Source organism: Magnolia sinica, chromosome 3, assembly GCF_029962835.1.
Source record: "Magnolia sinica isolate HGM2019 chromosome 3, MsV1, whole genome shotgun sequence".
In the NCBI taxonomy this organism is placed as follows: Eukaryota; Viridiplantae; Streptophyta; class Magnoliopsida; order Magnoliales; family Magnoliaceae; genus Magnolia; species Magnolia sinica.
The window spans coordinates 127895203-127920861 of record NC_080575.1 but is presented as its reverse complement, the minus strand read 5'-3'; the positions used below and the strand labels follow the sequence as shown (position 1 = coordinate 127920861).

At 40.6% G+C, this 25659-nt stretch overlaps 2 protein-coding genes and 1 non-coding gene across 4 annotated transcripts; 2 read left to right on the top strand and 1 right to left on the bottom strand.

The window, feature by feature from the left end:
- Positions 1-6888: 6888 nt before the first annotated feature.
- Positions 6889-6960, top strand: TRNAG-UCC (transfer RNA glycine (anticodon UCC)). Its single transcript has one exon. It is a non-coding gene; the product is annotated as a tRNA-Gly (tRNA).
- Positions 6961-12111: 5151 nt separating this feature from the next.
- On the bottom strand, positions 12112-14294 carry LOC131241258 (protein WHAT'S THIS FACTOR 1 homolog, chloroplastic). Its single transcript, XM_058240011.1, has 2 exons — positions 12351-14294; positions 12112-12192 (listed from the first exon to the last, which is right to left on the bottom strand). The coding sequence occupies exon 1, from the start codon at positions 14061-14063 to the stop codon at positions 12447-12449; it is 1617 nt and encodes a 538-aa protein (XP_058095994.1). The 5' UTR covers positions 14064-14294; the 3' UTR covers positions 12112-12192; positions 12351-12446.
- A 4382-nt stretch (positions 14295-18676) lies between these two features.
- LOC131241257 (uncharacterized) lies at positions 18677-21985 on the top strand. Of its 2 annotated transcripts, none has more exons than XM_058240010.1 (3): positions 18677-19279; positions 20945-21193; positions 21645-21985. In XM_058240010.1, the coding sequence occupies exons 1-3, from the start codon at positions 18692-18694 to the stop codon at positions 21849-21851; spliced, it is 1044 nt and encodes a 347-aa protein (XP_058095993.1). In that variant the 5' UTR covers positions 18677-18691; the 3' UTR covers positions 21852-21985. The 2 variants fall into 2 exon arrangements, with proteins under 2 accessions (XP_058095993.1, XP_058095992.1); XM_058240009.1 differs by having other exon boundaries at positions 21570-21985.
- The last annotated feature ends 3674 nt before the right edge of the window (positions 21986-25659 follow it).

Genomic DNA, 25659 nt, shown 5'->3' with positions numbered 1-25659 from the left:
ACAAATCTCTTTCAATGAGAGCAAATTTAAGTCATTAATGTATCTCAACGGTAACATGTGATTTTTTTATGGATTTCTCCTGCCAAGTGGTTGCTTCACCTCTTGTTGTACCTTTACCTACGACTCAGGTTCTTCAAGTGTTTTTTCTTTATCTGTTTTAACATCAATCGCTGATTTTTTTATTTTATAGTGCTCATTTTTTCGAAATAAGTAACCTTTATCAAACTTGACATCCCGACTAAAGATGATTCTCCGTAAAACCTAATCATATAATCTGTACCTTTTCACCCCATCATTATGGATGACAAAAGTATACTTCTTAGCCATTTGGTCCAGATTATCTCTCTTAACTGACGATACATTGGAGTAAGTATTACAACTAAATATTTACATTCTCGAGTAATCAACTACATAATCACTTCATTATTTTTCTAGTATTTTACAATCAATAGTTGTAGAGGGAGATCGATTTACTTAATAGCAAGTTGTAGAGACGGTTTCAACCCATATCTCATTATCCAACTTAGAATTACTCAATATATTATGAGTCATTTAAAAAAAATGTTTGATTCATACATTCAGCCACACCATTCTCCTCTGGTGTATGCCTCATTTGTATTGTGCTTCACTATCCCCTCATTCTTATAATATTGGTTAAATTTTCTATAAGTAAATTCTTCGTTCTTGTCTGTCCTCAAAAAATTCACTTTTCGACTATAAGTTTTTTAAACATTGCCTTCTAGGTCTTGAAAGTGGTAAACACATTGGATTTATTTTTCAAATAATAAACCCAAATTATTGTAAAGAAATTGTCAATGAATATAATAAAGAATGATCACGCTCATCCAAAAACAATAGGCAACAATCTCTACATGTCTGAATGCATATAATCCATATGAATTTTACTAACATGCTTTATGTTTTAAAGCAAAACCTTGATTGTTTTCCATATATGCAATGCTCGCATATATCTAAATCAAAACTTTTAAAACTAAGAATCAAACGACGATTAGGAAGTACCCTCATACATCGCTTGCTCATGTGGCCTAGGTGTGTATGCCATAAACGTGCCGATGTGGACTCCGCTACAGACGTTGTAACTCCACCCGATATAGTATTCACACTCAACTTGTAAATATTTACGTTTCTCTAGGCTTTCATAACTGTGTCCCTTTTGAAACTTTCATGACACCTTCGTAATCAACGAATTTATAGCCGAGTGCATCTGTAACTCTAAGAGAGATTATGTTCTTTTTCAAAATTGAAATGTGCCTCACATCGGTTAGAGTACGCTCCACCCCATTAAATATCCTGATGCAAATCGAATCAATTCCGACCGTCTTACAGGCATGATCATTGCTCATAAGAATCATGCTACCATCATACTAGCTATATGTGGTGAACCAATTCCAATGAGGACACATGTGGTATGATGCCCCCGTATCCAAAATTTATTCATACTAGAAAAACAATCAATCTTGGACACTAACAACATGTCATGACCATCTATTCCTTTAGTAGATTTTAGTAAACTGGTCCCATTCAACGAATCATCTGATTTATCCTCCTCATAGGTTTTGAGATATTGACAGTCATTCGTATGTCTTGCCCTCAGAAAATTCCAACACTATAACTTGACTTTGCCTTTTGACTTAGATCTATATCGTGACTTCCCTTTTCTCACTCAAACCATCTTCCCCAAGCAAACAATGCATTCGTAGAAATACATTTGCCTCCATTATTCCCTCTCAACTGCTTCATCTTAAGGGCTGAGATAATGGTTTTGATGTCTGAGGTATCCCCACCATAGTATAGAGTATCAACCAGATACTCATATGATTCTGTGAGAGACGTTAATAAAATTAGAACTTTGTCTTCTTCATCGATCTCCACCCCTACGCTTGTCAATTTGTAAACTAAATTGTTGAAAACATTAATGTGTTCAGAGAGATTTGACCCTTCCACCATCTCCATAGTGTAGAATTGTTTCTGCAGATAATAATTGGCGATCGACTTCTTCATGAAAATGCTCTCCATCTTCGTCTATGATTTTGTGATATTTGTCCCATTGATGACATTATAAAAGACTTCATTAGTCAAGCACAATTAGATTATGCTAATCACTCTCTGGTTAAGTTCATACCAATCCATTTTCTTCATAGATTGTGAACGCCGCAATTTTTCAAGAAGTGTTGAACTAGGAAGCTTTTCATCTTAAACTCTCATAGTTAAAAACTGTGTTTTCCTGCAAACTTCTCTATCTCAAATTTCACAATCGACTCCCTCGATGCCATGTTTTTAGATTTAAACAAATACCCTGACCTTATGCTCTGATACCATTCGTTGGGCATAAAAGTAACCTCAAATTAAAATCAAACAAGCAATAAAGAAAGAAAAAAAATTCAAGTAAACACAAAAAAAAACACAGATTTCATGTGGAAACTCCTTATAGGAAAAAGCTATGACATAAAGCAACGATCAGTCTACTATAATCAGAAAAATATAAGAAATGGAACAACTTATAAATAGAAACCCTGACTATTTCCTTTAAAACCCTTTGACTCATATTTTTACTTACCCTAATCAAGATTATAAGCACTTTTCATACACTTTCATACATAATTAGAAACAAACTTCATACATAATTGGAAACAAAATGCATACTCATGCAAAACTCGTGCATTTCGTCAATTGAACTGTCAATATTTGAATTGACAAAAATCTCACATATGTCAACCAAATCAAAAGGGTCCAAAACATTATGGTGTGCAATATAAATCTATGCTGATCCATCAGTCCAATTGACACATCTGTCAATCAATCGAATCCAAAACTTTCTTTTGAGACTGGGATGAAAGACACTTGATCAGCACATACAATACCTATGTAAGTTTTGAACCTCGTCTATTGGCTGTCCCAATCCCACTCATTCTCACAGTGTAACTTGCTTTTTCTTAATCAGCCTGATATTTCGTATACAGCATGGACCTGAAAGCAACTTGTGTGCGAATTGAATACGATCTACATCACAGTGGACCCCACTGTGTTTTAGAATGACCTTATCCTACAAACCTTTTGGAGGAACCAACCTCCACATAAAAGAGATAAAAAGAAAGTTTTGTGACTCATGCTCATGCAGCCATTGGAATATCAACCCTGATAAAAAAATCATGACTGAATGAATAATTATTGAGATTGATATTTGTATGTAAATGTAGACACCATTAAACATAAAATAAAATAAAATAATCCTTGTCATTATTTTCGCAAAATCAAATCATCACTTATCTATATTGTCTATATCAGCGTGAGGACAGGGCCGAGCACGGGACCATCTGCAAATGTTGCACTCAATGGCAACGTATGGTAGTAGGGGACGCCGACCTATGTGATGCTATGTAGGGCCTATCCTGATGTATGTATTTTATCCATGCCGTCCATTTGTTTGCCAGCTCATTTTAAGCCATGAGTTCACCGTTGAAGCATATCCAAACGTCAAGTGCACCATACATAAGAAATAGTGGGAATGAATGCCTGCCATTGAAAACTTCTTGGGGACCACTTGATCTTTGGATACGCTTCAATTTTGGGCTCGTAGCCTAAAATGAGCTGGAAATATGGATGGACGGCGTGGATAAAAACACATATATAGAGCAGGCCACGTAGAATCCTGCCACCACGGAGGTAGGTGGTGGCAGGGTCACCTAACAATCCGCGTACGGTAGTAAGACGCGACCGTGCATGTATGCAAAACGAAATCAAAATAGTATGCCGCGTGATGGAAGCGGATTGCGTACTTAGTAACTCAAAACGGTGAGCGTACTGAGTAAACTCCGTGGACAACAGTGTCATTCATGCATTATATCCACTCCGTCCATCTCTTTTACCACATAATTTTAGGCCTTTATGCCAAAAATGGAATACATCCAAACCTCAAATGGACCACACCACCGTAAATAGTGTGAATTGAACATTTACCATTGAAATATTCTTGGGGACAACAGAAGTTTTAGATCAAGCTGATATTTATGTTTTCTCTTCATCCATGTCTCTCTGTTATTATGAACAGGTTGGATGACAAATAAACATCACTGGGGGCCTTAGAAAGTTTTCAACGGTTGAAATCAATCCTTCCACTTTTTCCAGTGGTATGGTCCACTTGTGGTTTGTATATGCATCAATTTTGGTTTGAACCCATAAAATGATCTGGAAAAACGAATGGACGGCGTGGATAAACCACATGGATTCGTGGTGGGCCCAACTAAGTTTACTCAGTACGATAAGAGCGTACTGAGTTACTCAGTACGCAATCCGATTTCCCGAGTGATTTGATACTCTCGAAGATTGCGGTGGTTGATATCTAGGTACTCATAAACTGTGTACTCGGTAGATAACAGATCGCCTGTCTCTAAAGGCATAGCATTTTCGTGCCTCCGGACCCTGTACCACATGCTTGGTACGTGTGCATGATGATCCACTGATAGCCGATGATTGACAATGAACCAAATCATTGGTAGATTTTTGTCTTTTAACCTTCACTTGTACGACACCATGTAGAGGGCCAGAACTATATAGCGATTTTTGGACCATGGACCAATCAGTGCCAGAAGCATGAAATGGACGGTTTTGATTGTACCACCTATTCGGCATGGAATTTACTCTCTATCTGTGATGGACGCGGACTGCGTCTGTGATCTAAGTGTTTTATTCACGCCGTTAATAGTTTTTCGCAGATAATTTTAAACTATGAACCAAAAAATGAGGTAGGTACAGGTCTTTAGTGGACCACAAAGTGGGGATTGAACGTCCACCATTAAAAACTTTTTGGGAGCGGGAGAAGTTTCTGATCAAGCTAATATTTGTTTTTTCACTTCATCCACATTTACATGACCTTATGAATAGGTTGGATGGTAAAAAAACAGCACGGTGACCCTTAGAAAGATTTCAACGGTGGATGTCATTATCACTTCAGCTCCCTTTGGTGTAGTCCTATGGAGTATGAGACATGCTTCATTTTTATAACCATATCTTGAAATAATCTGATAAAAGCGATTAACGGAGTGGATAAAACACTTACATTTCGGTGGGCCCCACAGAGCCCTGCCCGGACGGTGACGCAATCCGCGTCCATTCGTGATACTTCAGCTGTTGAAATCGAGAGACGCACTGCAGGTAAGTTCATCCAACGGATTGATATCACCATTTTTATATAATTGAAACTTGTCTGCTAATTTCAGACCATTGGCTACTTTTCTCACAGTAATGAATGGCCGTCAATCAATTATTTAAATTATCCATCAATCGACTATTTATTAAATTATCTAACTGGTACTTGGTTAGGTTTATGCTTATTTAAAGAGGAGTTGGTTTATGAAACTTGCACCATTTATCAGTACCCGCGTATCAACCATCACACTTTGCCAGAAAGGTGCATCACCCACCGTTTATCAGAAAGGTGCATCACCCACCGTCACAGACAGCTCCACTGAAGGGTTGGGATTCAATGAAGGCTCCTCGTGTGAAAGGGTGGAGCACAAGCTGAAATCGGGGTGGACGCCACATGTGTCAGTGATCCGAGCCATTCATCAAGCAGTGACCTGTGAACATGTCATCATCCAAAAACAATGTTGCTCAGCTGATCCGGCAGGTACTAACTTGTATGAGAAAATTTTGCAGTTAGAAAGGAAAAAAGGTTCCACAGACTCGACGCACACGTGTGTGGTTGGCTTGATAAGTGCAGTACCCTGATTTTTGGAATGCCGCATTGTCACACTGGGCGCTACCCGATAAATGGTTTGGATTCCGGAACACATGCCATACATCCAAATATTTGACACGTGTTCCGTCGTCTCCCACAAGGGGCGCTTGTTGAATCAGGACCCTTTATTTAAAACATGACTCGAGACATCCGCACTGAAAACTAAAGTCGAGAAATTATTTAGGATTATGGAGGTGACAATTGGATGATATTTAATCGCGACGACATTGAAATAAATCAACATTGGAAGTTCCATTGCGGCCAAAGCCGCTAACGTCAGCCACGTGTATGCCTGATTACTTGTGAAATCCTGCCAAAGCATACAGAATTGGGCAGCGTCGCCATGTGGCACGCGGATTCTCGATCCGAGCTGAACGGATTGGCTACTCCCCCTGCCACCAGCCCCGTGGCTGATGGTCGGTGCTCTGTGGGCCCCACCATGATGTATGAGATTCATCCATTCCGTTCATCAATTTTTACGGATCATTTTGGGCTTAAAGCCTAAAATGATAGGAATATAAATCTCATGTGGACCACACCACAGGAAAACAATAGTGATTGGATATCCACCATTAAAATCATCCTAAGGACTACTGTACTGTTTATTTGACATCCTATCTGTTGATTAGGTCATACAGACCCATATGAAGTGAAAAAAAAAAAAAGATAAGCTTGATCCAAAGCTTTTATGGCCTCAAAAAGTTTTTAATGGTTGAAGTTCAGTCAACACTGTTTCCTGTAATGTGGTCCACTTAAACTGGGATATACCTCATTTTGATATTAGACTATAAAATGATCTAAAAAATAGATGGACGGCATGGATGAAACACAAACATCATGGTGGGGCCTACAGAGCACCAACCATCGAGGCGGAGTAGCCCATCCGTTTCCCTCAAATATGGCCCTCGTAGGTAGACGCTTCTCTGAAGCACAAGGAATGTACATGGCTCACCCCACCATAGCTGCTTGTGTGAGGTCATTGCGATCTTTGATTTGGTCCACCATCACCCATAAAAAAGAAAAAAATAAAGAAAAAAAAACAAAAAACAAAATGCAATTGTATTGGAGGAGTGGGATAAAACAAACTTTAAAATTTATTTATAGGTAAAGGGAGAATGCTAAACACAACAGCGTTTGTAGTCCAACGGTTAGGATAATTGCCTTCCAAGCAATAGACCCGGGTTCGACTCCCGGCAAACGCATTTTTGTTTATTCTTTTTGTTTTTGATTGCTTACTAACAATCTGGACTGTTCATCTAGTGGACCCTAAGATCATTGTTCATACGCATATTTTTCTTTTTAGTTGTTGGTCAACAATCCAGACCGTTAATCCAGTGGGCCCAAAGACATGCTACAGTTCCAAAAATGCTAAAGCTAGGATGACCAAACCATCCATGTAACAGAAATGCAACACCTTTGTACGGTGATCAGACCCTATCATTCCTCAGGTTTTGTTATTCAGTTGCCCACTGCCAAAAATTACCTCCACCATCTGACTTAGGGCTGTGAATGGGCCAGGCTGGTTTGTTAGGCTTTTGGGCCCGGGTTGCTTCCGGCCAGCCTTGGGCTGGAATACCAGGCTTGACAGCAGAGCCAGGGCCTAAAAATTAGGTCCGTTTAGTAAATGGTTGGCTCAGGGCTTGCATTCTGGTTAGGCTCAGGCGACTGATCCAGGCCAGGCTCAGGTCTAGAATTTACTATGCATGTGGGGCTTGAGAGACCTTGGCCAGCCCAGATCAGGCCCATTGACAGCCCTAATCAGACCATTCTAACCATCTAATAAATGGACACTCATTGAATGTGAGCGGTTGATGATTAATTTTCTTTTACTGTCCATTTGCACAACAGGATCAAATGGTCAGGGCTGTTTTTCAAACAGTGTGATCTTTGGGTATGGTCCATTTCCTAATGGAGCCGAATAATAGGCGCTGGCTGATGTATGCCACACATGAGGACGATCATATGGTCGCACATTACACCTGTCTCCGGAGGAATTGAACCAGCTCTGTTCATTTTCACACCTATGACCAGATGGCTGAAATCTACTGACAGTGCCCAATCAATGGTTGCAGTTGCACCCACCAGATGAACGGTTTGGGATTGCCTATGGTCCCTTGTGAAAATGCATTGATGAAGACTGGTTTCATCTATTTTCATGAAACTAGTCCATCATCACTGCCATTTTTTCTCAAAAAATGAGATAAGCGAGGTGAGGATTAACCATCTCTCACACAGGTATGTGCCGCCCGGTGTGTTTGAAAATCGAAGCCATTCATAAACTCGAATACATGAAAAGCCCATTGAGATCAAACTTGCCTGAGTGGGCCAATCTGAGGCATAAAATCCAGCCATCGGTATCATTTGAGAGCAGCCCGACAGGATACATCATGTAACCATATCTCCAGTATGACTGTATTCAAGGATGAAACGTTCGAGCACCATTTGCTTCTCGTAATTTCTATCATCCAAAGTTAGGGAAGAGGCTCCAACCACTCTGGAGGAGAGGGTGCAGCCTCCGGTTCCGAATTCTGCTTTACAATATATAGCCTGGATAGTCATTGCTGAGGCACCTCTCCGTTCGAGCTGTGTGGGGCCCACCATGAGGTGTGACTGCCATCCAACCCGGCCATTATATGTGGCCCCCCCATGTTAGGGGCTACATCCCAAAATCCAGCCTGATCAATAACTCACCAAGGGGAACAATTGGGGGATTTTGATCAGGATAATTCTTTGGATGTATGGTGATCATAAGAAGGCGCACCAAATGCACGGTTTGGATTCCACATACACATTACAGGTGGGCCCCACACAGCTCCAATGAAAAAAGAAGAAGAAGAAGAAGGTTGGATTGGATTGAAGGAGGAACATTGAGAGAGGACGTGGGAATCTAGAGAGGGGGCAGTGGAGCAAAATCCAGAGCACAGATCTTCTGATTTCATATAGGAGGGCAGCATAAAAAAATCTCAAGCGTTGTAGCAGATGATGCGTGCATTCTTCTGCAACCAGATTTGCGGGAAGAGAGGAAAAACAGCTGTGTGCCGACAAGAAGTTAGCGGTCCCAATGTTGAGTAAAGGTTTAGTTGAGGTGGTGAGTTTGTATCACTCCATCAGCACTTTTCTTTTCTTTTCTTTTATAAAATTCAGGCCGTTAGATAAAACTTATTTTTAGCACTTATAATAGAAATTTGATATTTTCAGTGATTTTCACTTATTCAGAACATCCGGCAAATCCAACTAATTTTAGCACTTATCACAGAAATTTGATATTTTCAGTGATTTTCACTTATTTAGAACATTTGGCAAATCCAACTTTTTTTATTTTTAGCACTTATCACAGAAATTTGATATTTTCATTGATTTTCACTTATTCAGATCATTTGGCAAATCCAGCTTATTTTTAGCACTTATCACGTAAATTTGATATTTTCAGTGATTTTCACTTATTTAGAACATTTGGCAAATCCAACTTATTTTATTTTTAGCACTTATCACAAAAATTTGATATTTTCATTGATTTTCACTTATTCAGATCATTTGGCAAATCCAACTTATTTTTAGCACTTATCACGTAAATTTGATATTTTCAGTGATTTTCACTTATTCAGATCATTTGGCAAATCCAACTTATTTAAGTGGTTAAAGTAATTCCCATTAAAAAATGGATCTTTTTTCAGCTCCCGTCCATTCACTTAATGCTGAAAGAGGTGGTGCATTATTATTATTATTATTGTTTTTTTTAAACTTTTGACTAAAAGATTCCTAAAATTATTTCTAGCTTACAATTCATCACTTCAATTCATTTTCAGACCTTATTTTTTCAGTTCATCAAATGACACCTAAGTCTCTTTGCTCAGACTCAAGAGTTTCACAGTGATTCAGCTTGATTTCTAGCAAGTCAAGTTGACTCGGCCGAGTTTTGAGTTGTGTCACTGGGTTTTAGAACTATGATGCGAAGGCTTCCCTTGTGAATTACAGAGAGAGCATCTCTCGGAAAGGATAGTGTTCCTGCTATGGAGGTGAGGATACCTCTACGTAGGACAGACCATATAAAGACCGACTTTCAAAGGCATGGATAGTTGATGCTGGGGACCTGACCTAAGGCAAGAGTTTACATATGTTTTCCACATGGAGGAAGTTGAAGACGATATGGTAGGCGATAACCATTGTGTGTGTGTGTGTGTGTGTGTATATATATATATATATATATATATATAAATTTTTTTTTCTGTCACAATTTTAACCAAAGATTGTCATGTTGTGTTGGAAATTTCCATCCTAATCCCATTGTGAAGGGAAAAACTCACCTGAGCGATGCTAGATACCTAGCTCAACCATAGAGATAGATTGGGAGACGAGACCAATTGATAGTGTGTTTCCTGGGTTGCCCCCCAAGAATGAAAAGGCCATTGAGGTTTCTCAAATGCATTGATGGTAGAGGCTGAGAGCTTAGACTGACAGAACATGATTTGGAAACACTGCATAGGGTCGCAACTCAGGTGGATTGCGTGCGGTTGAGGATCAACCCAAGCCTGAACTGACCTCAAGAGGATTTAAGCTAACCCGAATTCCAACCCAAAATCCTCCATACTCAACCCTAAACCAACACAACTGACCCAACCTAATCCGACCCAAATACATGTATTTCCAACATGAACCCAACTCGGTTTCAGATCAGGTTGGTGTTTTTCCACCCTAACTCAAGCCGAGGACCTTGACAAGCAGAACTTTGGTTAGGTTAATCAGTTTCGGGTTAACCCGAACCCAACTTGCAGGCCTATGCCAGCTATTGATGATTTAACGAGGGTCAGCCATCCAGCGAGGGAGAGAAGTTTTGCTTTTGAATTCCAGCCCTAGAGACAGCCATTGACTCAATGAATCACGAATTGAAATTGAGTTCAGGGCTTTGTCAGATGTAATAGAGATGGCGAATGTGCAAAGAGAGAGTAATGATTCAATGAAAGCACAAGCATTGTTGGAGAAGACATTATTTGGATTGACCTTTTGGCCTGATTCAGAAGGATGGGCAGCAAACCCTTAAAAAGAGAGACAAGGAAAAAAAAAAAGGGAGCATGGGCTGCAAGAATGCTTGAAATGGCGGGAAAGTTGGGATGAGATGCATACAAATAGGAGGAGATTATCAGCAAAGACAAGGAGGGAAAGCGGTAGTCCGGATCTGGGGGAGAGAAATTGGGTTTAAGAGACCATTGTGTTCAGCTTGATGGAGGGAGGATGACAGCACCTCTCCTCACATGATAAACAGAGAAGGTGAAAGAGGGTCGCCTTTTCTCCGACCTCGAGGACTGAAAAGGAAAAGAGGGGCTCCCATTAATGAGGACAGCTAGGGAGGTAGTGGTGATGCACTCGGTTCATCCTTACAAACAGAGGGTTATGGAGAGCAATACAACAAGGGTACAATCACCTGAAAGGAAGACCTGGCTCGGATGGCTCGGATAATCAGATCCAATAGATTTCTGCAGCACTGTGCACCCACAATGGGCCTGTCAATCAGATCAATGCTCAGGATCACTGCATCATGAGTCATGACCATGGTGTGCCGTAAAGGCCGTTACGTAAAGGTAACGGTGGCAACCGTTACACGTTACGGGGTCGTAACGGCTGTAACAGCTGTTATGGAAAAAATGACCCGTAATTGCCGTTAACGGCACGTTACATCTCCTATAAAGGCCATAATAGACCCGTAATGGTCTATTATGAGACATATACATGTTTTTCATACTTTTTAATCAACATTATGGGGCAGATACAAGTTTTTTGGGGGTTTTTTCAATAAATAAAAAAATAAAAAAGAAAGGCCGTAAAGGCCGTTACGGGGCTGTAACAGTCATTATGCCCCGTATCGTAAAGGTAACGGTGGTGGCCATTACGGCCACCATTACCATTACGGAACACCTTGGTCATGACCCACTTTTAGAAACTGAAAACTAGATGATATGATGGATGGATGTCATTAGCTTGAGGATCACATAGTTCCTCATTATATGATCCTTGGTCGTGTGGGTATGTTCACTCTTCACTAGGGATGCAAATAGGTTGGGTCTGGACCTGATCCACTTGGGTCTGGATTTCAGCTCCATACTTGATCTATTAGCATATTAGCTAAGGTTTGAGTCAGGGCCAAGTCCAAACAAACTGGTTCTTGTTGGATCTAGGTTGTGTCAGAGCTACAACGATTCAGACCCAACTCATTTATCTCCAGGTTGGGTTTGGATTCAATCTAAATTGGGCTGTTGCAACTTACATTTTCCTATTTAATATAGACTTCTGTCAAGCACCTGACGATGTCCATGTGTTTTCTCTTGGTAAGAAATGCTTGAGCATACATCTAAGAAATGTTGAAATTTCTTCTACGGAAGGTGCATGGTCAGAGATGCAGTTCTTTCTTAACAAAACCAGATGCAAGTTACAGGCAAGAGCTGGGGGGCAAAAAAACAGTAGACTATACTGAGGAATAGAAAACAGAAGAAAACCTGAAAGAAATTTCTACTATCAGATTTGTAGTTGCCAACGAAGGATAAAAAACAAACAAACAATAAACTACATCACAGAGAAACAGGTTAATGTGAATAATTACCTAATTCCCTGTCTCCTATTCCCGTAGGAACTACCCGGCAAGTATGGATTTTGTTATGCAGGATTACAAAACCTCTATTAGGCTTGATTACATCCCTCACCAGCGCTCCCTCGGTCTGCCATCGGGGAACACAGGAACAAGCACTTTGTCTTCAGCCTTTGATTTCTCGTCGACACGTTTAACTGGTTTGCTTTGTTCAGAGGCTAGGATTCCGCCGTCATCAAAATCTGGCAGCGTCTCATCGTCATTATCACTCCAATCATCCTCATAATCTTCATCATTGTCTTCGTCATCGTCATCATCAAACTCCTCGCCTAATCCATCAGATAATGAATTGTCAACATCCGACCATTCATCACCCTCCTCCCGGCCACTCCCCTCTTCAAAACCGTCATCACCGTCACTTCCAACACCATCTTTATCAGTACTACGCATGCCCCTTCTCGAGAACTGGGGAACAGCAACAAGGGATCGTAACTTCTCCTTGATGAGCAACAACCTATCCTTCTCAACCAGATGGGAATCCCGATATGCTTCTCTCAGGAAAACTGAATCCCTATCCCCTTTCAACGACACGTAGAACATATCTGGATGCCTGATGAGCATTCCCCGAAGCTGCTGAGAGAACCTGAACTCCTCTCTAAAATGGGTGAGATGGTCCACCAACGTTCTCTTCTCAACGGTCAGGCTCAAAATCTCATGAACAACCCCGCACGCATGCTTCTCTTTCTCTGGTGTACCTGCCTTCAGTTCGCTGAAATCTGAATATGGCGATATATAAGGAATATCTCTAAACTTGCAAATCTGCCTCATCTCTCCCTTTGAAAGATTGAGGCCCCTTGGCAGCTTCACTCTATTGAACTTAAGAGGCCTATCTATGATCAAATTCTTCTCTTCAATCTCCCTCGCCCGGTTCTCTTCTTCGCTCATCTCGGCTGCTGAAATGGCCAGCTCTGGATCCCAATGCGTGAGTTCCAGCAAGGGCCCCCGATCGGTGGGCACCGCCTTAAAATACTGAGGGTATCGCTGGCAAATTGTGTCTCGGAATTCCAATGGGAGCCCGAGATCGGTCCTCAAATGGGCGATCTTCTCCAAAAGAATCCGTTTCTCCAAAGACATCATCAGCAGCTTCCTCAGCTTCTCGACTAACAACCCTTCCATTTCATTCCGCACCCGCAACTCCTCCAAGTAGACCCGATCGGCCTCGGTGGTCAGCTTGAACTTGAGCGAATAGACACCTTCCTCGACAATTTCAAAAATGGCAGGGAAACGCTTCAAGAGAGCGATGAATCTGCGTTTCCGGGTAAGGCCTAGCTCTCTTCTGTAGCGACCCAACTCTCTAAGCGACATTATCCTATCAGGTTGGCTGCACAAAATCCTCCTTATTTTCAACACCAGTTTCAGCTTCTTGTCGCGTTGAATGACATTGTCGAAGGGAATCTCCTTCCGTCTCTTGACGACAGCGGTTATAGGGTGGAACGGGAAATGGGTTTTTCTCTGTTGGGTGAATTGAAGCTTGTGGGGATGTAAAAACAGGGACTTGCCGAGAAATAGGGTTTTCTCTGCTGCTTGTTTGGATTGAAAAGAGAGATGGGGTTTTGTGGAGAAGGCGGGTTTTTCAAGGAAAGAGGAAGATGGGTGTGAAAGGAACAGGGGAAGAGATGTTGAAGATGAGGAGGGTTTTGATGAAGATAAGAGGAGCTTCGAATCCATGTATTTGGTTTTTGAATTTCTTGGATTGCAGCGGAAATGGTTTTGATGTGAAGATGTTTGTGAAAAAGATTACATGAAAAAGTATGAAATGAAAGAGAGAGAGTTTACTGACCTGTTGCCGCTGATTTTATTTTGATGGGGTTTGGATTCTTTGGAGGCTGTCTGGGGATTTTGGTGGAATAATCTTGCAGAGATTACTCTGCTTCTCCCTTATCACCGGAGTTGTAGTCTTTGCGACTTAAGGAAAGGGCATTTTCGTCTTCCACAAAAAAGACCTGTACCGAAGATATTTCGACGGCAAATCGGATTGCGTACTGAGTAGACTCTGTTGGGCCCACTGTGAATGTATTTGGTTTATCCACGCCGTCCATCCGTCTTTAAAGCTCATTTTAGAAATAAGATCAAAAAATGAAGTATATAAAAATCTCAATTGTACCACACCATGGGAAACAGTTGGAATAATGATTTTCACGTTGAAACCTTCTCGGAGCTATAATAATGTTTATTTATCATCCAAACTGTTCGTAAGATCACACAGACATGGATGAATTGAAAACAAAGATATCGGTTTGATGCAAAACTTACGTGGCTCCAGGAAATTTTCAAGTGTATACATTCTATTCACACTCTTTCCCGTGGTGTGGTCCATCAACCTTTAGATAAGATTATATTTTAGGTTCAAGCATTAAATTTATCTGGTAAAATAGATTAACGGAGTGGATAAGAAACATAAATTTCTGTGAGTACCACAGAGTTTACTCAGTACGCAATCCGCTTGGGTAGTGACCCTTCTAGTATCCAGGTTGGTGCTGTGGCCCACCATTACGTATGTGTTTTATCCACGCTGTCCGTCCATTTTCTTAGTTCATTTTTGGGTATGAAGCTAAAAACGAGGCAGATAAATATCTCAGGTGGACCACACTACAGAAACAGTGGTGATTGAAAGCCTGCCCTTAAAAACTTATTGAAAACCAGATAAGTTTTGGATCAAGCTGATATTTGTATTTTCCCTTGATCCAAACCTTCGAACTTCTCATCGTTTGTTCTAAATTCATCTGGAGATAGTAATGGCCATAATCATGGTTTCAGTATTGTTTGCTCATGGTAGCCGTGAGCATAGACTCCACATCTAAGCGGATTGCCTACTGATGGATAGTGGTCCTTGACCCATCGTGGTGTATGTATTTTATTCATGTTGCCCATTTATTTTTTCATATCATTTTAGAGCATGAGTCCATAATGAAGAGTGGACCACACTGCAGGAAAATAGTGGTGATTGAATGCCCACCACTAAAAACTTCCCAAGCTCGCTGTAATGTTTGTTGATTCGGTTACACAGACCTAGATAAGGGGAAAACCAAACTTCATCCAAAACTTTTTCAAAAGCCCTACTAAGTATCAATCCCCACTATTTTCTTAGAGTGTGGTATACATAAGATTTGGTTTTGCCTCATTTTTGTAGTTTCATGACCTAAAATGATATATAAAAAAAATGATAGAAGCAATGAAAATGCAATGTTACAATCAAAGTCATAATTCCTTTGTAGACAAACACTTGAAAATAATAATGATTTGTTCATTTACTTTGCATTTTATAATAAAAGCCTATATTAAATATGAACAGATTGTCCTATAATTCCATCATCTGTGCTCCCAGTATGCTGGCACAATGCCCTACTTTACAAGTTGAAGTGTAAGGATCAAGCAACCAGTGTTACATGTCATAACTCCCATGAACACAAAGTAGCATACATTCAAATTGAGGCCATACTCACTTTTCAAAATCAAATTGTTTCTGAAAAATCTTAGCCTTTGATTTATGGACACTTGCTTGCAGAAAGAGGACTAATAAATATTTTTGAACAATCAAATTGATTTTAGAAAGCAGCATACATTTAAATTGTTTTTGAGCAATCTTAGACTTTGATTATGAACACTTGTTTGCAGAAAAAAGAGTAGTAAATATTTTCATTTTTAATCGTCCAATAGGTATCTACCAATCCGGTGGTTTGATAATCAAATAATCTATACTTTGGCTCATGATGCATCTTAACGGAGACTGTTTTTAACTTTGATGAATTGAATGACTCATATGCCATTTTAAAGTAAGTTTAGTACCTGCCAATCATCCATCTCCCCCCCTATTGAAGTTTACATAAATTACTTACAAGTTTAAGTAATTAAATTTTTATCTTTTAACGTTTAAAGTTGTTTATTAATTTATAATATAAAATATTTTTCTCTTTATTTTCAATGAGAATTTCAGTCAAAATCACTATAAAAGCCTTAAAATCTGAAAATCCTCCCAGATATTCCCAAGCCAATAAATTATCAAGAACGACATCCATCACGCAGACAAATAACAATCGTTGCACACCCTTTTCACTTGGATGGTGAAATGTGACCTCACCTGTAGACGGCTACTTATCTTTTTCATCAATTTAAAAAAGGAGCCATCCGATTCTCTATTACATTGCAATATTTGGACATCTCAATTAATTAAGATGGATCACATGGTTAGGTCCAAAATATCTTTTATTGGGTTACCATGCAAAACCATGCTAGGTGGAGGGTTAATATCATTTATATAAAATGAGGTCCTTGTTGCCTGGCCACCATCATGGCTGGATGATTTCCACAAAAATTCCTAAATTGGGATATCCCAATCATTGAATCTTTGGCCTTTGGTCAACTGAATGTAGTTTGTTTGTGCATTTCCTTCTAACCTTGTATTTCCAAGCTAATGGCAAAGAGGTTAGAGTTGATCAATTCCGAGGATATTGAAAATGATCCATCCGTGATAAGGGTGTTAGATCAATGGCTTGGATAGAGCAACTATACCCCAACGCCGACAAACCAAGTCTCAAATGGTGAAAGGGGTGTTCTATTTTTCATTTCTCATGGTAAATAGTGGGAAATAAACAATTATAGTATTTTATCAGCAAAACACTAGAGAGTGAAATACTAGTGTAGTTATTTCTTCGAAGTAGTGATTGCATGTTAGAAATGGAATTGGAATTGCACACCCATCATCTCGGTTGAACCACCATGGTAAAAGTGTCTGGCTCATGGTGCATATCCATTTTATCAGCTAATAATACAATATGAGCCCAAATATGAGACCGATTTTAAGCTTAAGTGAACCGTAGAATAGGAAATAGACGAAATAGGAGAAATGACGTACGTCCACCGTTGAAAGGTAAAACTTTACTAGAGCCCGCGAGGATGTGTATCTATCTTCCAACCTATTCATAAGGTCACACAGAAATGGATGAAGGGAATAATGCACGATTAGGAGCTCGATCCATAACTTCTATTCCCCCAGAGGTTTTTGACATTAGACGTTCAATTCCTCTTATTTCATACAATGGTCCACTTGTGATTTAGATATGTCTCAATTTTGAGGCTATGCCTTAATATAAGCATGTAAAATGCATGGATGACGTGGATCATCCGCATACATAATGATAAGCCTCATAGTTTTTGTGCACAATCCACTTCTCCGGGGTGTTTGGACCAAGTTAGGCCCAGCCAATGATGAATGGCCCAGCTTGCCCAGTCCAATCATCAAACGGACCAAAATTACAAAAAGAATTAAAAGCTTAAGGAACTCCAGGCGGCTCATTTTCTGTACAGGCGCAGTTTAAATATAGTCGTTACAGGTGGTCATATCTCTGTCTAAACCTTTTTATGAAACGACCGGGCTCGGTCCCAACCCGCTAATTGCCACTCGTAGCCACAATAGCTTGGACCATCCGACTGATGTGTTTTATACAGGGCCTGTTTTCGTTCTCATCTTAACCGTTTATGATCTGGATTCTATGCGACCCAGGCCACGGGCGTGTATGAAGATAAAAATGACTATTTAATGGCTGAACTTAAATCCAAAATCCAAAGGTTAGGATCATCAATGAAGCATAATGGGTCAGGATCATCAATGAAGCATGATTATAACACAATAGTTTCTAGCTTTATACATGGCATGAGAACATGAGCAGCCTCCAGAGTCGATTGATTGGGCCGTCCTGTGTCCCGAATGCCGGTGCGATTGGGAGCACTACGTGTTACAGGTCTCCAAAGAGCTCTGGATCATTTCTCTGACGTCATCCATGGAAGCGGATTGTCTGCGCCACCGGGATCTGTGGGACCCAGCTTGATGTATGTGTCTTATCCGCACCGTCCATCTTTTTTATCAGATCATTTTAAGGCAAAGATGATGCAGATCCAAACCTCAAATGGATCACATGAAAAAAAAGGAGTGGGGATTGAACACCCACCGTTGAAAACTTCCTAGCCCCACCGTGATGGTTTATTTGCCATCCAACCTTCGTAAGGTGACTGCAAAACTTAAATATAAGCTTGATCCAAAATTTTCATGACCCCCAGGAAATTTTCAACGGTGGGCATTCAATCCTAACTGTTTTCTGTGGTGTGGTTCAGTTGAGCGTTCAATCTTTATCTTTTTTAAAGTCATTTCCTAAAATTAGCTTTCAAAACGGATGCACGGCGAGGATAAAACACATAAATTACGGTGGGCCCCACAGATCTTGGCCACGTCATGCCACTGGCAATCCGCTTCAGTCATCAATTTCCACGACATTTTAAATACGGACAGGCTACGTGTAAAGATGCCCTGTTTCATAGATCTCATGCAGAAAGACACGTATCTATTCCAAACCGCAAGTTCTCTCTACATCTTCATCTTCTCTCTCAGTTCTTCCCCCTCCCTACAGTTTTCCAGGCATCCCCGTTCACAACAAGACAATTTCCGGCCATCCCAACAAAAATCCAACCAAAAGCCCATCTGGGTAATCAAAAGGATCGGCAGTTTCGACATTTCAGGCCGAAATTCCATTATGGTGAAGCTAGCGACGGCACGAGAAAGCCGATTATACGGCCCCCGCCTCATGCGGAACCAATGGGAATACGTGAATGCCGGCCTCTACGTATTCGCCTCATTTCTCCTCGTCGGCGGGTTCACGGCACAGCTCTCCGGCTCAGATGCCAAATCAGGCCTCGTCTTGCTTCTTATAGGCCTTGCGATCATCGCCGCTGTCAACGTTCATGATCTCTTGGCCCACATGGCCGGGATCGATTATCGGTGGTCGTTGATGGGGTTGGACATACAGCTCGCACTGGTTGAATTCGCTGTCCCTCTCGTAAAGGCGGTGGGATCGATGCTAATCTTCTTAGGCATTCTTTTCTTGCTTATTCAGGTATGTATGAAAGTAGGATTGCTTCAATCTCTGGCAATTTGCACTATCTTCCTTTTAGTTTAAGGATGCCTCTAGAATGCGCTGTGTGGATACTTTTACCCTTTTAGCAGATTACTTGGGAGGTATTGATCATGGTCCTCTCTAAGATGCGCCAGGGGTAGATAACTTGATGCAAGATTTCTTTTAGCAGTTTACTGGGAGTAGATTTATCTTCTTTCTTTCTTTTTTAATAAAAATTCATTTGTGTCCCTCTAGAATGCACTTGAAAGGGGAAATGGATTGGGTACTCCCCTGCCACCAGCCAATGGCTGATGGTCGGTGTTGTGGGCTCCACCATGATGTATGTGTTTCATCCATGCCGTCCATCTATTTTTATAGATCATTTTATATTATGAAACCAAAAATTAGGTATATCCCAATCTCAAGTAGACCACATTACAGGAAACAGTGTTGAATGAATGTTAACCATTAAAAACTTTTTGGGGGCCATAAAAGTTTTGGATCAAGGTGATCTTTATTTTTTATTTTTCCCTTCATCTGACTCTGTATGACCTAATCAACAGATTGGATGTCAAATAAACAGTACAGTGGGCCTTAGGAGGATTTTAATGGTGGATATCCAATCATTATTGTTTTCCTGTGGTGTGGTCCACCTGAGATTTATATCCCTCTCATTTTTTTTTCTAACAATTATCTTTAAAAATGGATTAACGGCATGGATGAAACACATACATCATGGTGGGGCCCAAAGAGCACCGAGCATCAGCCACAGGCTGGTGGCAGGGGGAGTAGCCAATCCGTTTCCCTTGAAAGGAGCCGAATAAGGTAGCCATGTCTCCACAATTATTTGGGACCATCCATCTAGAGGCCCCTACAGTGGATGGTGGGTAGTTGGAAATACACAGACTGAATGATCGTAGTCATCTGATCAGTGTTAAACAGAAGTAGTTGGTGTTCAAAGATTCAGTGTGGGGAATTGAAGAAAAGTGACGGATAGGATTGTCTAATAGTGGTGACCCATTGAAATTTCAGCCATCCATCATAAAGTCAACTAGATGAGCAGCCCAGATAGGCACGTCACCCATCAACGTGGTCTGTGGAGAGATGGCTCTACCGCATGCAATTGTATTTGGTTAGAGGAATTTTGTGATGATACCTAAGGATTGTGTTATTTGCATTTGTGTAAGTGGGGTCAATGGTCTACTGATCCAGACCATTGATATGATTGGCCCACATTGGTAATTAATGACCTTAATCTTTAAACAATCGCCTACAAATAGATGGATCTTCCAGTCTAGGAGATTCTGTAGGCGTGGACCATCCATGGTATACCCATATTGTCAATGGTTAGGATCATAAAACTGTGGGGCCAACTTACACAGATAGCTGAAGATAGTAAATTCCTCTTTATTTGTCCCCTCTAAAATGCGCTATGGAGGACACAAAATCCTCTATTGGGAATTGAATTAGAAGATACATAGCCACCGCACGATCTAAGTTGGTCCGATTCATGGCCCTAGGACATCGAGGGGCAAGCGATGCAATCGAATGACTAAGATGATGTTGCAGTGGTATGCCAAGATGAGAAAATGATCACAACAGCATGTTTTAGGTTCCATGTTCTAGAATTATGCTCAATGTGTATTTTTTCATATTGAATTGCAGAAGGAGAAAGGGTATGATTTTAGGCTGGAAAAGCATGCTTTGAGTTTGCTAATAGCCGGGCCAGCTCTGTGGGTTATTGGGTCGATCCACAACTCTTCTCAAATCTATGAGAGAGCAGATGGTCATGTCCAGATTCTTCAGAAGGGTGTTCAAATACCATTTCTGATGGGAAGCTTGCTGTTCTTGGTCGGCGGGGCTCTTAACCGTCATGGGTACATTGAATTGATGCACCATGGCATAAAGCTACTAGTAAGTCTTCATACAGAATGAAAAGCAACATCCTTCAAAATCTAGGCATTGTATTATAATGGCCTGTTTTCATCTGGCCAACATGCCATACAGGTGGGGTCCATAGTGATACAGATTGCTTATCTAGTGACATCCTTCACATGGGTTCGACCATCTGATCAATGGGATCCGTTGCTTCATATGGAAAATTGGCTACACTTGTCAATTGCACTATTCAGGTTCTCGTTGACCACTATCAGTCCATCTGATGAACAGTCTAGATCACTGAATGGCCTGCCCCACGTGCTCCCCGATTACTTCTCTTATGTATTGATAATCACTATCGGTGATGGACGGTGGGTCCCCATTTATTTTTATTTTTTTTCAATCAATGCAGGGAAAGTGCTGGGTTTGGTTAGGAATCTATGGGAGTCTGTTGTTGTTTATTGGGGGACTGCTGAATGTGGTGAAGGTATTCAAGATGCAGCAAATGGATGGAGTGAGGCTGGAGAAGCTGCGTGGTGGAGCCCAGGAGCGTCTTATCAGAGAAAGGGAAGGTCAGGTGCCGTTGATCTTGGAAGATCAGAGGAGGAGAACGAAACTGACTCAAGAACCACAGCAACCAAGATCGGTGCCTGTGTCCACACCTTACAAGGATGTCCTCATCGGCCAGTCTTAGAAACTAGTTGTTGAAGGTAGCGTTTGGCTGTTCCATTGCATTTTATTTTTATTTTTCTGAATGTTAGATAATTTACTCAATACTTGTGTTGGATTATTGCCCATCTTATATTATCAATTTTTATGGCTTGCTAAGGCTGTTGTTTGGCCCACTTGGGAGGGATGGAAACTAATCATGCGGGCCCCACCACGTATTTGATTTTGACCTGACCCAACATTCAGGCTAGATTGATCACTTCATCAGGTGGGCCACATACCCACAAGAGTTTGAACAGAAGTGTGTATGGGAAACGTTGATTAAAACCTACATTCAACTTACAAGTTAAATCCCACCTGGTGAAGGGACTCGGTGGGGCCTGCCTGTTGAAGGGTCCTGATCTCGCATACTTGTTGACAGGCAAGGACGTGAGGCCGAGCACCCTCTTCCTCAAGGGGATAACCATTCTCTTTACCCCTCACGGAGATTTCTCGAATCCACTACGAAAGAAAGCAAGAAAAATAGAAATAAATTCTAATAAATTCGAAATTGATTAATGAATTAAAAAAAAACGAGTTCACAACCCTTTAAATAAGGATACCATGGAATGAGAAAGAAATTAGAATTAAACTACAACTAAAACTCGTAGAATTAGCAACTTACTATTTATAGACCGATGTCTACTATGCGCAAGGTTTTCGGCCAAAAAATAGTAAGTGTCCTATTTGGCTACTCCTAGAGGGCAATGGATGAAGAGTTATAATCAAACCAAAACTTACTATTTATTTTTAAAAGGGAATTAAAATAGGGAAATGACCAATCTGGTGGTATTTCGCAAATTTGGCTTACGCAACGCAACCCGGCGTAGCAGGGTTGGTTGGCTAAAGTAGCGCGTTCTACCCTAAAATCATATATTTTACATCCGATAACTCGTTCCGGATTGCGAGATATGCCTGATTTAAGGTTGGATGGTCCGGATCACTTCTGTCATCGACCGGGCCTTTTCTGATCCATCTTGGCCATGTAACTGTCCGCGACCCTCTCTACATCACTTGTGCCGTGCTGGCACGGGATGTGAATGGTCTTCCAGTTTGTTTCTTTTCTTTACGATTCAGCTTTTGCCTAGTGATTGAACGGTTAGCATTATGTGATTGAGTCTACTTGGCCGAAACTCGGTTTGTGTGTTTGTTATGGGGCCAATGAGTTTTAGTTGTACAAACTTTATAATAGTGTGGCCCACCTGATAAATAGATGCCTATTGTCATGCATGGGCTAATAAATGGTGGCCCACCTAATGGTTGGCCTCACTCTCAAGCAACAGGGATGAGTTCATCTGACAGCAGATGCCCATGGCCCCTGACCTAGGGTTGCCTGCGACCAGCGTTTTTTGGACACCGTCTGCCACTGATCTGGATTGTCCCACTCATCAGTGGTCGCTATGCAGAAATAACGGGGAAATCCAAACATGGTTGGACACTCTTCAGACGGATATAAATGATGGAATTTGGGCTGTAGGTATACCATTGAGATGGATGGTTGGATCACTTTATATAAATCATATAGGCTACTCTGCTTGCAATTGTCTCAATGGTTTCCTAACTGAATCATCAGCAACAACTGTTTTAAGTAATGTGTATAAAAAAACCAAGCTTCAGGGTTCACCACGTGTGAAATCCCGTTAGCCCATCATGTGACTACCCTTTTATCTTCACGAGAAATGCAAAAGATACTCAAATGGGTCACACCAATGGGAGCATTGTAAATTTGTTTTAAAATCTGCAAATTACTTTCATTGTGGCCCACCAGAGTCAGGATGGTTTTTTAAGCTTGCCTTGATGAATAGACTCGATGCAAAATACACACCATGGCCACACACTTGAATATACGGTTGGCATCCCATCCTCGTCATTTCCTATGGTATGGCCCGCCTTAGCTCTGGATCTGCCTGATTTTGTCCCCAAGGCCTAGAATATGGAGGTGCACCTAATCTATGGAGTGGATTTCATATGTACAACATGGTGGGCCCCAAAGAGCTTCAATGTCTTATGAGCTGTGTAGAACTTCAATGTCTCATGAGCTGTGTAGGATAGAGGAGTCTAGTCCTTACTGCCTGCACGTCTTATATAGAACCAAGATGGAATGCCGCTTTATCGGCGTTATCTTGATGACGGGGGCCGGTGGTTATGGTTTATATTGGATCCAATTGGTTTTGGCACGCCCGAAAACATCACACGTGTTCCGTGTGGTCGAATTTGAGACCAACACTGTTTTGGCACGCCCTGTGAAACATATGTACCATTATCAATTTAAATTTATAACATAAGTAGATAATCTACTCAAGTTAGTGAAAATATTTAAGAACATGATCTTAACCAGGCTCCCAAGGCATTTTCAATGCAAGCGGAGCCGAAGATAACTAACCTTCAACTTTCAGTTATTTCGAAAGTAAGGTCATAATCCCAACACAACTCTGTAGATGCTAATTGAGTTTTCGGTAGTGTTAATGTTAGCTTATGAGAACTAACTGAACAAGGAAGTGTGTAAGCCAAATACTTTAGGGTTCAAACAGAAGCTGAAGCTATAAATATGCTTATAACATTCCATAATGATAGGTTACCCGATTACTGTCAATATAATTAGGAAGTACCTAGATTCGGCAATGCTCATTCGAAATCACCAATTAGCCCTCCACATGGACAAACCCAGATTTGGTAGGCTGAAATATGTCATCTTAAGTAGGCATTAAGAGGAATGGATAAAATGGCCGCTTCAACGGCTTAAATGAAAATAATATAAAGCATGACACACTCGGTGTAGGACCATTCATGCCGAACAATGAAACACTTGAGGGTAGGTTTCAGTGGTGTAACCTACTCAAGGCATACGATTGCCTCCAATAATTAATAAATGAGGTAACCGACAAACGCTATGGTCATCACACTAATCAACTAGTTTATCATAAGCCATACCTAGACTAGGTTGATTGGCTTGCTGAGGTACCTAGAGGTGCAAAATTACTATAGTCATCGTTATTCTCCAGACATACATGCCACTCTATGATAGAACACATTAGCTGTTTCGCCGTACAATGCAGTGAATTTTTGGCCAACAAATATGTGAAATTAAAATAGTTCACAAATCCGCTGACAGACACGACATTTACATAGCACATTAATTTGCCGGCAAATTTAGTTCAGCCTTGATAAGATATGAAAGAAATGTTTCATACTCAGTTTATTGGACTAAACTGAATTTTCCTTAACTGACTTATCACGTCTTAGACAGCTACCTCGCGAACCGGTTGAGAAATACGTAACTTGATTATTATTATTTTTTTTAAGTGAAGAACAAATGTCAAGTATTTCTTATCGAAGCTCAATTTGTTAAATTGGTTGTAAAAAGTTTAGACATTGAACTCTGAAGAAAGTTCGAGGGTATGGGCTTTGAAGATTTGGTCGATTTGTCGAATAGTGCCCAAATACAAATGGCTTATGCGAGGAGAGAACCAAAGGAAAAAACTCATCATCGGGAACCTATTATTTTGATCTAAACTATGAGATAGCTTTGGCCCGAAAAAAAAAAAAAAAAACCTTATTAAATCATTCGTTTGTAAGGCCCTGACAAAGGTGTCTTATTGGCTGCCATGCTCATAAAAATTCTACCAAAGCAAATGATTCATTTGGTAGAAGAATTGAAGAAAATATAACATTGTAAGCGCAATGGCTCGTGGTCTCATTCAACTAGAAATTGTATTGCTTTCAGAAATGTGATACAAGACTAGATTTTGGAATGCTCAAATTTCTAGAAAGAGAGAATGAGGCTTTCTTGGTTG

What these genes read in the sequence shown, in the direction of transcription:
- LOC131241257 (XM_058240009.1), top strand. Translation starts at nt 18,692, where the DNA reads ATGCCCTGTTTCATAGATCTCATGCAGAAAGACACGTATCTATTCCAA. An exon ending in TTCTTTTCTTGCTTATTCAG is followed by an intron (nt 19,280 to 20,944) that starts GTATGTATGAAA and finishes ATTGAATTGCAG; the next exon opens with AAGGAGAAAGGGTATGATTT. An exon ending in ACCATGGCATAAAGCTACTA is followed by an intron (nt 21,194 to 21,569) that starts GTAAGTCTTCAT and finishes CAATCAATGCAG; the next exon opens with GGAAAGTGCTGGGTTTGGTT.
- LOC131241258 (XM_058240011.1), bottom strand. Translation starts at nt 14,063, where the DNA reads ATGGATTCGAAGCTCCTCTTATCTTCATCAAAACCCTCCTCATCTTCA.